Source organism: Podarcis muralis, chromosome 4 (assembly GCF_964188315.1).
Source record: "Podarcis muralis chromosome 4, rPodMur119.hap1.1, whole genome shotgun sequence".
Lineage (NCBI taxonomy): Eukaryota > Metazoa > Chordata > Lepidosauria > Squamata > Lacertidae > Podarcis > Podarcis muralis.
This window is the reverse complement of record NC_135658.1, coordinates 1,775,623-1,789,353: the sequence shown is the minus strand read 5'-3', so window position 1 is coordinate 1,789,353 and position 13,731 is coordinate 1,775,623. Positions and strand designations below refer to the sequence as shown.

General features: G+C 52.0%; 4 protein-coding genes across 4 annotated transcripts in view; all 4 read left to right on the top strand.

Annotated features, from left to right (window-relative positions):
- The window catches only part of LOC114589664 (uncharacterized), a 999,511-nt gene that overhangs the window by 453,101 nt on the left and 532,679 nt on the right, over positions 1–13,731 (top strand). The window lies entirely within an intron of this gene.
- On the top strand, positions 14–1,633 carry LOC114595162 (ubiquilin-2-like). Its single transcript, XM_028725496.2, has one exon. It carries the CDS (start codon positions 125–127, stop codon positions 1,631–1,633), a length of 1,509 nt encoding a protein of 502 aa, XP_028581329.2. The 5' UTR covers positions 14–124.
- Positions 5,181–10,553, top strand: LOC114595376 (olfactory receptor 52B2-like). The gene is made up of 2 exons (XM_028725664.2): positions 5,181–6,103; positions 10,550–10,553. The coding sequence occupies exons 1-2, from the start codon at positions 5,181–5,183 to the stop codon at positions 10,551–10,553; spliced, it is 927 nt and encodes a 308-aa protein (XP_028581497.2).
- LOC114595165 (ubiquilin-1-like) lies at positions 10,431–12,095 on the top strand. The gene has a single exon (XM_028725498.2). It carries the CDS (start codon positions 10,622–10,624, stop codon positions 12,017–12,019), a length of 1,398 nt encoding a protein of 465 aa, XP_028581331.2. The 5' UTR covers positions 10,431–10,621; the 3' UTR covers positions 12,020–12,095.

The following is a 13,731-nucleotide window of genomic DNA, read 5'->3' as shown; positions in this document are numbered from 1 at the left end:
CGAGAAGAGGGAACCCACAGCTTGCGTGGTGACAGAGGAAAGAAGGCAGGACCACTTTGGAGTGCGATGAGAAGCCAAGCCTGACTTTGGTCTTTGCTTCTTGCTCTCAAATCTTGGCAGCATTATGGTCGAAAGCCAGAGAATCCCGGGGGTTGACCTCAGAGCCGCTGAGCCCCAAGTTGTTCGGATCATCGTGAAGACTCCGTGGCAGAAGGAAGAGTTTCTGGTCCACAGGGAGATGTTGGTCCGAGAATTCAAAGAACACGTCGCCAGGCACTTCTCCTCTTCTCCTGACCAAGTTGTGCTGGTGTATGTCGGAAGGATCTTGAAAGACCACAAGACCCTTGGCCAGCATGGCATCCACCTAGACTACGACGCAACAGTCTACGTGGTCATCCGGTCTCCCCGGGGGCGCCTGTCCCGACAGGCTTCCGCCAGCCCTACCAGCACTGCCCCAGATCAGAAGCCTCCTCGGGGAGACGCTTTTGCCAGCGATGGCCTCCGGGAGCTGACCGCCAGCCTGGGCCTCAACACAGCCAACTTTTCAGAGTTCCAGAGCCAGCTCATGTCCAACCCAGACATGATGGTGCAACTGCTGGAGAACCCCTTCATCCAGAGCAAGCTCTCCAGCCCTGACCTGATGAAGGAGCTGGTCACCAGCAACCCGCAGGTGCGGCAGGTGATGCAGAAAGCCCCTGAGATCAGCCACGTCTTCAGCTCCCCAGAAGGAATGAGGTTGGTGGTGGAACTGGCAAGGAACCCAGCGGTCGTGAAGGAGTTCATCAAATCGCCTCCCCAGGCCACCACTTGCCCTGGAAGCGTCCCTGGTGGAGACAACAACAGTGTCCTTCAGGGTGCGTTCCCTGAGGCACAAAGAGGACTAGGGCAGAAGGCCATTCCAAAGCGGTGCGGGGCAAGCCCCTCGCCAGGATCCCTGGGGGGCCACCCACCCACCTTTGACCATGGTGAAAGGCTTGAGAGGGCCCGGGAGAGGCTGCCTTCTCCCAGAACTTGGCCTCCAAAGCCTGGTGCCCAGAACCTAGCACCCAATGGCAACGATCAGAGCAACGGGGAAAGCGGCGCCTTCAGGGGAGAGACAGGACAACTCGCCTCGGCAGCTGTGAAGAACCTCCTCCACCAAATCATAAAGCATCTGATGCAGAACCTTGCATCTAGCAGCCCCTCCAGGAGCAGCCACACCCCGGAGGTGGTGGCCAAGATGGTCCGCAGGAACACCTCCGTGTCCAGGAGCCCCCGGGGGCAGGCGGCCCCGCAGGTCCCAGACCTCCTCCAGCAGATTCAAAGCACAGACATCCTGTTGGCCAACTGGAGCCCCAAGGAGATCCAGGGGCTGGTAGAAATCCAGCAGAGGCTGCAGGCACTCGCCACAGACGAGCCGGGAACAGAGAGGCGAGGCAGATCCGAGCGGCCCGCGCGGAGGGCGCACTCCATCACTTCCCTCTGCGACATGGTGCCCCCCGTCTCGAGGGTGGGGCGCCAGGATGTCACTGCCCAGCAGATCTTGGAGACTCTGGTGGGCGCTGACTTCTTAGCTGGCGTGAAGACCGCCAGCCGCCTGCGGGGCTCGTCCGCGCAGCCGTCTTCCAAGCAGAAGCGGACGTACAAACTCTGAGGCGGAAGAGGACGGAAGCTGAGCCAAGGCTGGACTCCTGCAGCTGCTGTGCCGATGCTGGAGCTCTGCAAAGGCGTGGATTACATGGTTTGTGATTAAAAGGCTTTAAATCTTTCAAAAAGTCTCCTCTGTTGGCTCCTCTGTTGGTAGGCGTACCCTCCAAGCGCCCCGATTTCCCAGGGACATCTGAAGGGAGGGCATTCCACAGGGCGGGTGCCACTACCAAGAAGGCCCTCTGCCTGGTTCCCTGTAACCTCACTTCTCGCAATGAGGGAACCACCAGAAGGCCCTCAGCACTGGATCTCAGTGTCCGAGCTGGACGGTGGGGGTGGAGATGCTCCTTCAGGTATGCAGAAGCCATCCCAGCTTCTGATTGGTTCCCAGAGTGTCCCTATTCCCCCTGCCAGTGCTGCCACCACTGAGTTTGTGGTGAGCCGGCATTTTCCCTGAGTGGTGGCAAAGGAGCATCCCATTGTCTCTCCATGGCCTCTCCTCCCTTGGGCTGCTCATGGCAGCTGCTGAAGAGCAGGTGAGGATGAAGAGAGGCCACCACTGCCAAGGCCCCGCCTGCATGATGCGCCAGCTCTGCGATGCAGGCAGAGGGCAGAGCCACCCTGGGGGTAAAGAAATGGAGAGTGGAGCACAAGGAGTCTTGACTTTTTTAAAAAAGAAAAGAAAAGAAATGATTTGTGTGTCTGCATCTAAATTTATTTATCTGTGTTTTTCTTTTTGTAAATCTGCCAAAGAATAAAATTGGGATCAATGGGTTTTCTCAGGACGCTGGAGGGTGTCCTACTTGTGGGGGGAGGGAATGCTTGCAAGCGTCCTCCAGATAGGAAATGCTTGGGGGGGGGGGTCACAAAAATGGGACATCAATGAGGGACATTGGGGGAGGGGTGCGTGTGAGAGAAATGTCCCTATTTTCATCTGATGAATGTTGGGGGATATGGTATGGCTGCAATTTGTTCTTGGTTTTCTTGTTTCATCTTTTTGTAAAATGCTTTGAGGGTGGGTTTAAGAACAACAACAACAACGATCAAGCAGTGGAAAGCACCTGCTGGGCCAGGCCAAAGAGGGGACCACCTACTCCAGCAGCCTCTTCTCAGCAGCCAAAAAACCCCCTGGGGGCAAAAGTGCTTCAGCTCCTAGGAGCTGTGAATCCCTATGGCTTCAAGGCTGCTCTGGAGATCGAGGTGGACCCTTTCGGACAAAGAATGGAGATGGAGAAGGAAAGACAGCGAATGGACATGATAGCCATCTTCAAATACAGTGGTACCTCAGGTTAAGAACTTAATTCTTTCTGGAGGTCCGTTCTTAACCTGAAACTGTTCTTAACCTGAGGCACCACTTTAGCTAATGGGGCCTCCCGCTGCCGCCATGCGATTTCTGTTCTCATCCTGAAGCAAAGTTCTTAACCTGAGGTACTATTTCTGGGTTAGCGGAGTCTGTAACCTGAAGCGTCTGTAACCTGAAGCATCTGCAACCTGAGGTACCGCTGTAGGCTGAAGGGCTTCCGCATGGCGGGTGGAGCAAGCTTGAACCGATGGATTCAAATTACAACAAAGGAGGTTCTGAAGATACATCAGGAAGAAGTTTCTGACAGTAAGAGCTGTTCAACAGTGGGACAGTCTCCCTTGGGAGGTGGTGGGCTCTCCTTCCTTGGGGGTTTTCAAGCAGAGGTTGGATGGCCGTCTGTCATGGATGAACTAATTGGGATTCTGCATTGCAGGGGGTTGGACTTCATGACTCTAGGGGTCCCTCCCAACTCTACAAGTTGAGTCTCTGATTCTCTGCAAACGGGGAAATACCCTGGTTCAAATCCACGGCTATCTGTGAAGCCCACTGAGTCAGGGGTGGGGTTCTTGGGCCACAGAGTTTGAGTGTAGGGAAACATGCCCACTGAGAATGTCTAGGGGAATCCCAGACTCTCTTGAACCCAAGGCGCAGGTGGGACTGGGACCTGACTACAAGGCAAGTACTTTACTGTGCAACAGAAGAAAAGATCGTTTAGCCTCCCAGAGCAAACTAAGGGTTATGCTCTCCTTGCCTTTTGAAAATTCCCCCTGAGCCTGAGAAAAGTGGGTCCCAGGAGGTCCCTTCTCCTCCACCAGCACCAGCACCTGCCTCCAAACCCCCCTCAGGACTCCCAAGGAGACACGAGGCGGCCCAAGTCCCGCAGCTCCTTGGACCCAGCCTCCTTCAAATGCCTGTCTCTGCTGCTGCCTGGGGGACCCAAATCCCATCTCTGAGCTTCTCTGCTTGCTGGAGCTAAAGGCAGGTGAGAACTTTGCACAGAGCCAGTTCCTGCTGCTGCCTTCCAAGGAGGAGTGGGCAAAATATCTGGGGCAGGTAGGTGTGGTTCAAATCTGTTGGACGGGGGTGCTGAAGGGGGTCAGCCCAGGGGTTGGGAGGGGCAGCTTGGACTAGGAAGGACGTTCTCAGGCAGGGCCCTTGACATTGCTGCCCAGTGAAATTAGAGATCAAGAAAAGGCAGGTTTTAAGGAGGACTGGAAACCATTTGCAGAATGCTTAAAAAGCTATTGTAAGCATATAAAGACACAAGTAGGATTTGAATAATGAGCAGCAGTAAACGACGGCTTTTGGAATAGTATGGTGAGGACAGAGTGCAGAATAAGTTATAATATGCAGCAATATTGGAAAATACGGAGAACCACAGAAGGGAAGTCCAATGTCAGATGGAAATTATGGAGGAATTAAAGAGGTATATGCACTAAACTTGCAACCTATTGAAAAATTACAAATGGGTTTTTTTTAAAAAACCACATTGCTGCCAGGTGGACCCTCTTCAAAGAAACACAGAAGTGTTTTCATACACCTTTGCGTGTCTGCTGTGCCATTCCTGCTAAAGTCAGATTAACCGAACACAAATGCCAGAGGGAGGGAAGGAAGGAAGGAAGGAGAGGTTTGACAGCTGAATGAGTTCTCTAGACGTGTGTATTATTTATTTATTATTTGTTAGCACACACAAAGCTTCCTTGTTCAGGGCGGGCAGGAGAGGAGACCCACCAGCATAGATGTCAACTTTTCCCATTTTTTAAAGGGAAATTCCCTTATTCCGAATAGGATTCCTCACAAGAAAAGGGGAAAGTTGACAGCTATGCCCACCAGACAGACCCTCTACACGGCTGCAGGGTTTCCACATTCTGGCTTAACTCTGTGTTGACTCTGCTGTCTTCGTAAATGCAGAAAGCACAATACAAAAGAATACCCAACTTTGTTTTTAAAATCTCCTATGAAAGAGAGTCCATCGAGGGCATCTGTTCTGCTGTCGAACAGCTTTTGGCCTCAGAAAATTATTTCTAATGCTTATCAGAATCTCCTTTCTTGTGGTTTGAATCCATCAGTTTGGGTCCTCCCCTTTGGAGCAGCAGAAGACATGCTTGCCTCATCTTCCTCAGGATTTGTTCCAGATCCCAGTAGATTTTCTTCCCTGTGAACTGTCTTCCATCCATAGTGCCTGCTGGGGAGGGAACGGATCCCTGCTTACATCCACCACAGCTACCAGGAAGCCCTTCCGAGGCCCCAGATGCTGCCAGCCAACCACAGCTCCTTGCCCCCCACCACCTACATCTTGACTGGCATCCCAGGGATGGAGGCCTTTCACATCTGGATCTCCATCCCCTTCTGCCTGATGTACATTGTGGCTCTGGTGGGGAATAGCACTCTGCTGTTCATCATCTTCACAGAGCGCAGCCTCCACCAGCCCATGTACTTCTTCCTCTCCATGCTGGCTGTCACCGACTTGCTTCTGTCCACCTCCACCGCTCCCAAAATGCTGGCCATCTTCTGGTTCAAGGCCGGGGAGATCTCCTTCGAAGGTTGCCTAGCCCAAATGTTCTTCATCCACAGCGTCTTCATCGCCGAGTCGGCCATCCTCATGGCCATGGCCTTTGACCGCTACATCGCCATCTGCGACCCGCTGCGCTACACCACCTTGCTGACCAGTTCAGTCATCCGGAGAATTGGGCTGGCTGCCATGGTCAGAAGCTTCTGCGTGATTTTCCCGGTCATCTTCCTCGTCAAGCGCTTGACGTTCTGCCAACGCAACATCCTTCCCCACACGTACTGCGAGCACATGGGCATCGCCCGGCTGGCTTGCTCCGACATCACGGTCAACATCTGGTATGGCTTCATGGTGGCCATCTTGGCCATCGGTGTGGACACCTTGCTGATAGCAGCATCGTACGGTCTGATCTTGAGGGCTGTGTTTCGGCTCTCCTCCAAAGACGCTCGCCTGAAGGCACTCAGCACCTGCGGCTCCCACCTCTGTGTCATCCTCATGTTCTACACACCTGCATTCTTCTCCTTCTTTGCTCATCGCTTTGGCCACCACATCCCAGGCTATGTTCACATCCTACTGGCCAACTTATATGTCCTCATCCCTCCCATGCTGAACCCCATTGTTTATGGGGTGAAGACCAAGGAGATCCTGAGGAGAGTCACCAGTTTGTTCCACCAATGTTTCAACAGACCAGTTACCTAAAAGCAGCTCCCCATTCACTGACAAGGAAAGGGGCAGGGATGGAGGGTGATCCCTAGAATGAAGGGAGAGAGGTTTCCATCTGATGTATTCATCTACATTTTTTAATACACCAAGAGTAACCATAGCAGTGCTGAGTTCAGCACCCTGAGCTAGGCTGTTGTCTTGCCAAATGCAGATGGTTCTTTTGATGAGATTCAGAAGCAATACAAGCACAAGTGAGAAGATTAAAGATTTTATTCTAAACAATAAGCATTATATACATTACCAAGGAAGCACTTCAATCTGCCACTGGGAAGCCGCCAAGAAGTGGTGAAGGGACCCCAGGTGGACTCAGGTTGCATGAGCTTCTGAGAGCTATGCCCCCAAACCATTTGATTTACAGATAGCTAACTTGTTAGCCTACGTGCCTTGCCCGACTAGCTAGCGCAGATGATTCCTTAGCTAGCCACCTCTCCAATGTCTCACTTCAAAGAAGGAAGGTGCCCAACGCTATTACCGTATTTTTCGCTCTATAACACGCACCTGACCATAACACGCACATCATTTTTAGAGGAGGAAAACAAGGGAAAAAACATTCTGAATGAAACAGTGGATGTATCATTTTTGTGCTTCATGCTGTGGCCACAGACATGTGATCTGGTGGTGAATTTGGGGTGACCCAATGCAAAAATCCTGAGAATTCCTGTGGATCCATGCTTTGTAACCACGTTTTTGCACCATTGCAGCCCCAGGCAACAGTGGGTGCGTGATTATTTTGGTGCAGGCTGTAGCCATGGACATGCTATGTGATCTGATGGTGAATTTGGGGTGACCCAATGCAAAGATCCTGAGAATCCATATGGATCCATGCTTTTTAACCACGTTTTTGCACCATTGCAGCCCCAGGCAACAGTGGGTGCGTGATTTTTTTGGTGCAGGCTGTAGCCATGGACATGCTATGTGATCTGATGGTGAATTTGGGGTGACCCAATGCAAAGATCCTGAGGATCCATATGGATCCATGCTTTTTAACCACGTTTTTGCACCATTGCAGCCCCAGGCAATAGTGGGTGTGTGATTTTGGGGGGGGGGCAGGCTGTAGCCATGGACATGCTATGTGATCTGGTGGTGAATTTGGGGTGACCCAATGCAAAGATCCTGAGGATCCATGTGGATCTATGCTTTTTAACCACATTTTAAGTGGGGAGCAAAGGAAAAACAAAGAAGGGACATGAGAGGGGTGTGCAGAGAAGCAGCTGGCTAAGAATGCAGGAGAGGGATTTAACGGGAGGGAGGCAAGAAAGGCAAAAGTTTCCCCCCACCCAAGCCAGCCATCTCTCTCTCTCTCTCTCTCTCTCCCTCCCCCCCTCTCTCCCTCCCCCTCTCTCTCTCCCTCCCCCCCTCTCCCTCTCCCCCAGCAGCACCGGAGCACAGAGAGGAATTAGAAGGAACACACTCTGCTTGCCTGGAGGGGAGGGGCTTTCCCTGCTCTTTGTTCCGTTTGAGCAAACACAGCAACGAAACAGAGGAGGGTGGGCAGTAAGACCCTGAGGCAGAATGCAGGAAAGCAGCCGCTTCCTCTTTTCAGGTTTCCCTTCTCCGTGAAGCGCAATTTGATTTTTGCCTGATTTTTCGGCTCCAGGGACCACACATTCGCTCTATAACACGCACAGACATTTCCCCTTCCTTTTTAGGAGAAAAAATCTGCATGTTATAGAGGGGAAAAATACGGTACTTCCTTCCACAAACCAGGGCATTAAAAGGCTATTCTCAGCCATCAAAGAGCAGAACAAGAGACAGAGAGGGGAGGTAAAGAGAGGCAGGAAGAGACGACCATGTCAGATCACTAAACTCCTCAAAATACAAATATCTTCCAGAAAAGATTGCCCCTACCGTCGTCTTCTGCATGTGCCTTCTGCAGAATGCATCAAGAATTGTACAGATGAGCTCCTAGGTGTGTGTGTGTGTGTGTGTTTTGGAAGACGCCTGTGGGTGAATTTGTTTTATGTGTGTAGATCAGTGCACGCTGACCAACGCACAGTCTTCACAGTAGGGCTCTTTTCCGATGGTATGAAGTAGTCACGACAAACCAGTAGATTCCTATCTGCTGCAGCCTTCATCCGCCTTCACAGCCATTGTAACATACCACTTGTTATCATCCACCTGTTCTGCCTTTGAGGACTTCTTGGATCATTCTTTGTCTAGCTCCTTCTCTTTGACCTTACCACCTTGGGTGACCCTGCTGGGAGTACGAGATTCCCGATGGCTTCGCTCACAAGGGTCATAGGATAATGCAAGCCCACTCACCACAACAAGGTGATGATCCAGCGAGTGCAAATGCCTGATGATCGTCTTCCAAAGCAGCTACTCTATTCCGAACTTAAAAGCAGAAAGCGTAATGCTGGTGGTCAACAAAAAAGGTTTAAAGACTGCCTCAAGGCAAATCTGGAAAAAATGTAATATAAACACTGACAACTGGAAAACACGGGCCTGTGACAGCCTTGACCAAAGGTGCCATGGACTTTGAAGATGCTCGAACTCAGGACGCAAGGGAGAAATGTGCTTAGAGGAAGGCACGCTTGCCAAACCCTCACCGGGATCAACTCCTGCCCGGAAACCAATGTCCCCCCTGTGGAAGGATGTGTGGGTCCAGAATTGGCCTCCACAGACACTTACAGACTCATTGTTAAAACCATGTTTTAACTTGGCTACGAGGGGCCACCAAAGAAGAGGAAGAAGAAGAAGAAGAAGTGGTGTGTGTGTGTGTGTGTGTGTGTGAGAGAGAGAGAGAGAGAGAGAGAGAGAGATGTAACATTTATTTTGTGCCAGTAATATGATATTTGGTGCAGTGCAGTGAGGAAGGTCTTGTCCAGAGGTGGAAAGGTAAGGATTGTTTAGGATGAGGGAACTCATGGAACCATAGAATTGTAGAGTTGGAAGGGACCACAAACGTTGTCTATTCCAACCCCCTGCAGTGCAGGAATCTTTTCTGCGGCTTGTCAGGCACAGGAAACGGTTTGGAAAAGGAGAGAAATGTATTCTGTTTATCTAGCTCACTATCCCTCCTTCTTTGGAATGTTATCACCACCCATTGTCGGGAAGGGGGGGGGGAATCAATAGAAATGCAATATTCAAATTCTAACCCTAAAACAATCCACGCCAAGCGTGACCGATATAATGCTATCATAGAGCAGCATAAAATCACTATAAAGTATTCTATCATATTGGAACTGTGTGTGAAAAAATAGTAGAAATAATAATACAATGAGTCTACTCGGAAGTCAAATATATTTGTTTTGTTTCCTTCTTTTGTTCCCCTTCCCCCTTCCCCCCTTTTCTTCTTCCTTTTCTCTTTTCTTTTTTTGTGCCTCCTTTTTTAGCCTTTCTCTTTTTGATTTGTTAAGAAGGAGATAAAGAGAAAAAAGTGTAATATGAAAACTTCAGTAAGTTAAAAGTGATGTGTAATTTTTCTATTACTATTTGTATATTGTTAAAATCAGGTTAATTGTAATGAATTGATGTAACAACTACTGTGGTTTTTCCCTTTATTATTGTTGAATTCTAAATAAAGTATTCTTTTTTTTTAAAAAAGAAATCAGTATGAAAAGCTTTAAAATCCAAAGGGGAGAGTAAAAGAGGGCTGCTGTCTTTTAAGCTGAAATGCATGAAAAAATGAGTTTCTGAAAAGCCTAGGAGGATAAAAGCTCCCCACCAGGCCCCAAAAAGATTCCAGCACACACCCCAGGAGAGCCTAAGTATTTTGTAACTTGAACCGCTTGATGGTGGAACAGACCATAGCTGTCAACTTTTCCCTTTTCTTGGAAGGAATCCTATTCGGAATAAGGGAATTTTCCTTTAAATAAGGGGAAAGTTGACAGCTATGGAGCAGACTCATCCAGAAGGCGGCAGACTCTCCTTCAATGGAGGTCTATAAGCAGAGGTTGGATGGCCATCTGTCAGAGATTCCTTAGCTGTGATTCCTGCATTGCAGGGGGTCAGAATAGAGGACCTTTGGGGATCCCTTCCAACTCTTCAATTCTATGAAGTGGTAACTCTAGGACCTGGCCTCAGGTGGCCTTGCCTCGGAGCAGCAGCCCTGTCCCTTCCAGAGGGGACCTGAGGGCTGCAATTCCTCCAGGAGGCTCCTTCTGCCAGCTACCAAGAGCTTTGAGGGTGGCGGCGACATCATTGCTGACATCACTGGCGATGTCACAGTGACCCCCCCCCCCACTCCTTGATGTGCCTGCGGTGTGGAGAGCAGCTCCTTCGCTCAGGAGGAGGGAGGGAGGGAGGGAGGGGAGAGAAGAAGGTCCAGGGAGGGGGCTGTCACGTGAGCCTTCAGGCTTGCCACACCCCAGCGCCAGTGTATGGGGCAGCCAGCTGCTCTCCTAAAGGACCACAACCGCAGTGGCTGTCATAGCGCAGTCCTCCAGGTGACTTAAGCAGCGCCGTCCTTCCCCTGGCACCTTCTCTGCCTAGCGAGACGCCTCTGCCCCGCTTCTCCCATGCAAGCCCCTCTTCCTCCTCCTCCTCTTCCTCCTCCGTGCATCATGGAAACCATGGACAAAGACCCGGAAGGGCCCCCAGAGGCCTGCCCCATCCTCGCCTCCAACCCCAACTTCATCTGCATCACGGCAAAGTCCCCCAAGAGCAGCGCCCAGTTCCTGCTCCCAGAGCTCAGCACCATCCAGCAGTTCAAGGAGGAGCTTGCCAAGCACTTCTCCTGCGACACCAGCCAGCTGGTGCTGGTCTACTTTGGGAGGATCCTGAAGGACAAGGACACGCTCCGCCAGTGCGGGATCACGGACGGGATGACTGTACACCTGGTGATCAGGACTCTCAAAAGGGACCTGGAAGACCCTCCTCAGTCTCCCTATGTTCCCGAGACCAGGCCACCTGCCCTGACACCATCTGGGGGCAGCCTTCCCTCCCCAGCTTTCAGCTCGAGCCTGCGGGGCTTCTGGGGGTCCCCTGAGGCAGCCCCCTCCAGCTCTGAGTGGCAGCTGGTGCCCACCTCGGAGATGATTGTCGAGAAGGTCCGGCAGGTGATCCTGGCCAACCCAGAGATCCAGCAGCTGGCCCAGCAGGTCCCGGCCATCAGACACATACTCGACAATATGGACATCATGAGGGTGATCCTGGACAAGATGAGGGAGATTGTGGACCTGGCAAAGAACCCAGAGATGTTCCAGGACCTGAAGGCTCCGGACCAAGCCTTGATCAGCCTCCACGGCAGCATCCCTGGAGGGGACAACCCCCTGAGGCAGCTGAACAGTGAGCTACCAGAACCAGGGCTGAACGCCATCCAGGAGCTCTTCGCCTCCACCCTGGGGAGGAGCCATGGGTCCCAGCTGGAGAGCCTGGATCGTGTGGGCTCTCTGCCCCTTTGCCACAGCTCCCACAGCACCCACAGCACCTGCAGCGAGGAGAGCACAGCCTTCAGCAGCCTGGCTCCCCCTCCAGGGCAAAGCTCCTCCATGCCCAACCTGCCGCCCATGTCCGGGGCTGGGGCGTTTGGCCTGGGCAGCCTCCCACCACCAGATGCCAGCGAGATCCCGAAGCTGATTGTCAACCTCTGCAACGCTTACACCAAGCGCATGATCTTCTCCCTCATGCAGAGCGTCCTGCGGGCCGCAGAAAGGCCTCCAGTGGCCCAACAGGAGCAGGCGCAGCAGCAGGTCCTCCACTTCTCCCAGCAGATGCAGAGCCCAGAGATGGTGGCCGCCATGTCCAACCCCAAAGCCATCCAGGCCTGGGTGCAGATGGAACAAGGGCTCCAGGCGCTGATGGCCGAGGCGCCTGTGCTGGTTCCCTGGTTCATGCTGCGCTTGAGAGGCTACTCCACGGGGGTGAGCCCCTGGGTCAATGGCTACCCCTGCCCAGGGTCGGCCACTTCTGAGTAAGACCACCCAACTCCTGGGCAAGCTTCAAATCTTCTCCCTCCCAAGAATAAACTTGTTGCGCCACCACAAAGCCCAGACAGACCCTTTGCCCACGGACAAGAGGAGGAGGCTTAGAGGGAAGGGGTCCCCTTCTTGCTGAACAGTTGGGGGGCCGCCGGAGGCTGTTCTGACTGTGAGGGCGATGAAAAGGTCTCCTCTGGTAGGCTGGGGCTTCTGAAATGGGTTGACTTTAATGTCCACGCAATGTAATAAACAAAAGCCAACAGTCTCACTGCTCTCCTATTTTTTTATTTTATTTGGAACCATTAATCAATTAATTTGCTGCATTTGCATCCCATCTTTTTTCTCTGCAGAATTCAAGGTGGTGCACATGGTTCTCCCAGTTAAGAGTAGTGGACTCGTAATCTGGGGAACCAGGTTCGCTTCCCCGCTCCTCCACCTGCAGCTGCTGGGTGACTTTGGGCCAGTCACACTTCTTTGAGGTATCTCAGCCCCACTCACCTCACAGAGGGTTTGTTGTGGGGGAGGAAGGGAAAGGAGAATGTTAGCCACTTTGAGACTCCTTCGGGTAGGGATAAAGCGGGATGTCAAATCCAAACTCCTCTTCCTCTTCTTCTTCTTCTTCTTCTTCTTCTTCTTCTTCTTCTTCTTCTTCTTCATTTAATCCCCACAACAAGCCTGTGAGGTAAGTTAGGCTGAGAGGCAGGGGCTCTCACCTCCCGGTGAAGTTCATGGCAGAGTGGGGGGATTTGAACCCTGCTCTCCCAGGTCCTAGACCAGCACTCTAACCACTGCACCACCCTGGTTCTCCTGAGAGGAGAAAGGGTTAAGCACACCCTCCCTCGCCATTGCCCCCACTTGCCGACAATTTAGGAGTGAGGGAGCAAAGGAGGAAGGAGCGATATGGTCACAATGATATTTGGAAAGGGAAGAGTTGGGGTGACAGAGCCAATTCCTACAGAGGAGAGGCAGGCCATGAAGAGGGGAACACAGAGACCAATTTGGGAAATGACTATATAGTTCTTAACAGGCTAAAAAGCAATGCCATGGGCCATCCACTCTCTGAAACATTGCACCTTTAAAAGGTGGATCTTGTGAGCTCTAGAGGGGATGGGAGCCAAAAAGGGAAAACCTGGGAGGAGGATGTTTTCCTCCTGATGCTGTGCAGATGCCACAAAAAAGCAAACAAGCAAAGGGGTGGCCATGCCACAATAAGTGTGCCGTCTGTGGAAGCAGCCTGGCTGGTTTATTTCAACATGGTTCCCATCTTCTTTCTGGGCATCTAGCAAGAACCAGCTGCTCTGTGCTTCAGATGAAGTCGGCTGCTGCCTAGACCACCTCATGCTACAACCAGGTCCACACTGGAGCCAAACCACCCACTCATCCTCACATCATTGCTTGTGGGATTCCCTGTGTTCCAGGCCTGCTCTGCAAGGCTGCTGTGGAGAAGGTAAAGGGACCCCTGACTGTTAGGTCCAGTCGTGGCTGACTCTGGGGTTGCGGCGCTCATGTCACTTTATTGGCCGAGGGAGCCGGCGTACAGCTTCCGGGTCATGTGGCCAGCATGACGAAGCCGCTTCTGGTGAACCAGAGCAGTGCACGGAAATGCTGTTTACCTTCCCGCCAGAGTGGTACCGATTTATCTACTTGCACTTGACATGCTTTCGAACTGCTAGGTTGGCAGGAGCAGGGACCGAGCAACGGGAGCTCAC

Excerpts from the sequence above, each read along its gene's own strand:
- LOC114595162 (XM_028725496.2), top strand. The coding sequence starts at position 125 with ATGGTCGAAAGCCAGAGAATCCCGGGGGTTGACCTCAGAGCCGCTGAG.
- LOC114595376 (XM_028725664.2), top strand. The coding sequence starts at position 5,181 with ATGCTGCCAGCCAACCACAGCTCCTTGCCCCCCACCACCTACATCTTG.
- LOC114595165 (XM_028725498.2), top strand. The coding sequence starts at position 10,622 with ATGCAAGCCCCTCTTCCTCCTCCTCCTCTTCCTCCTCCGTGCATCATG.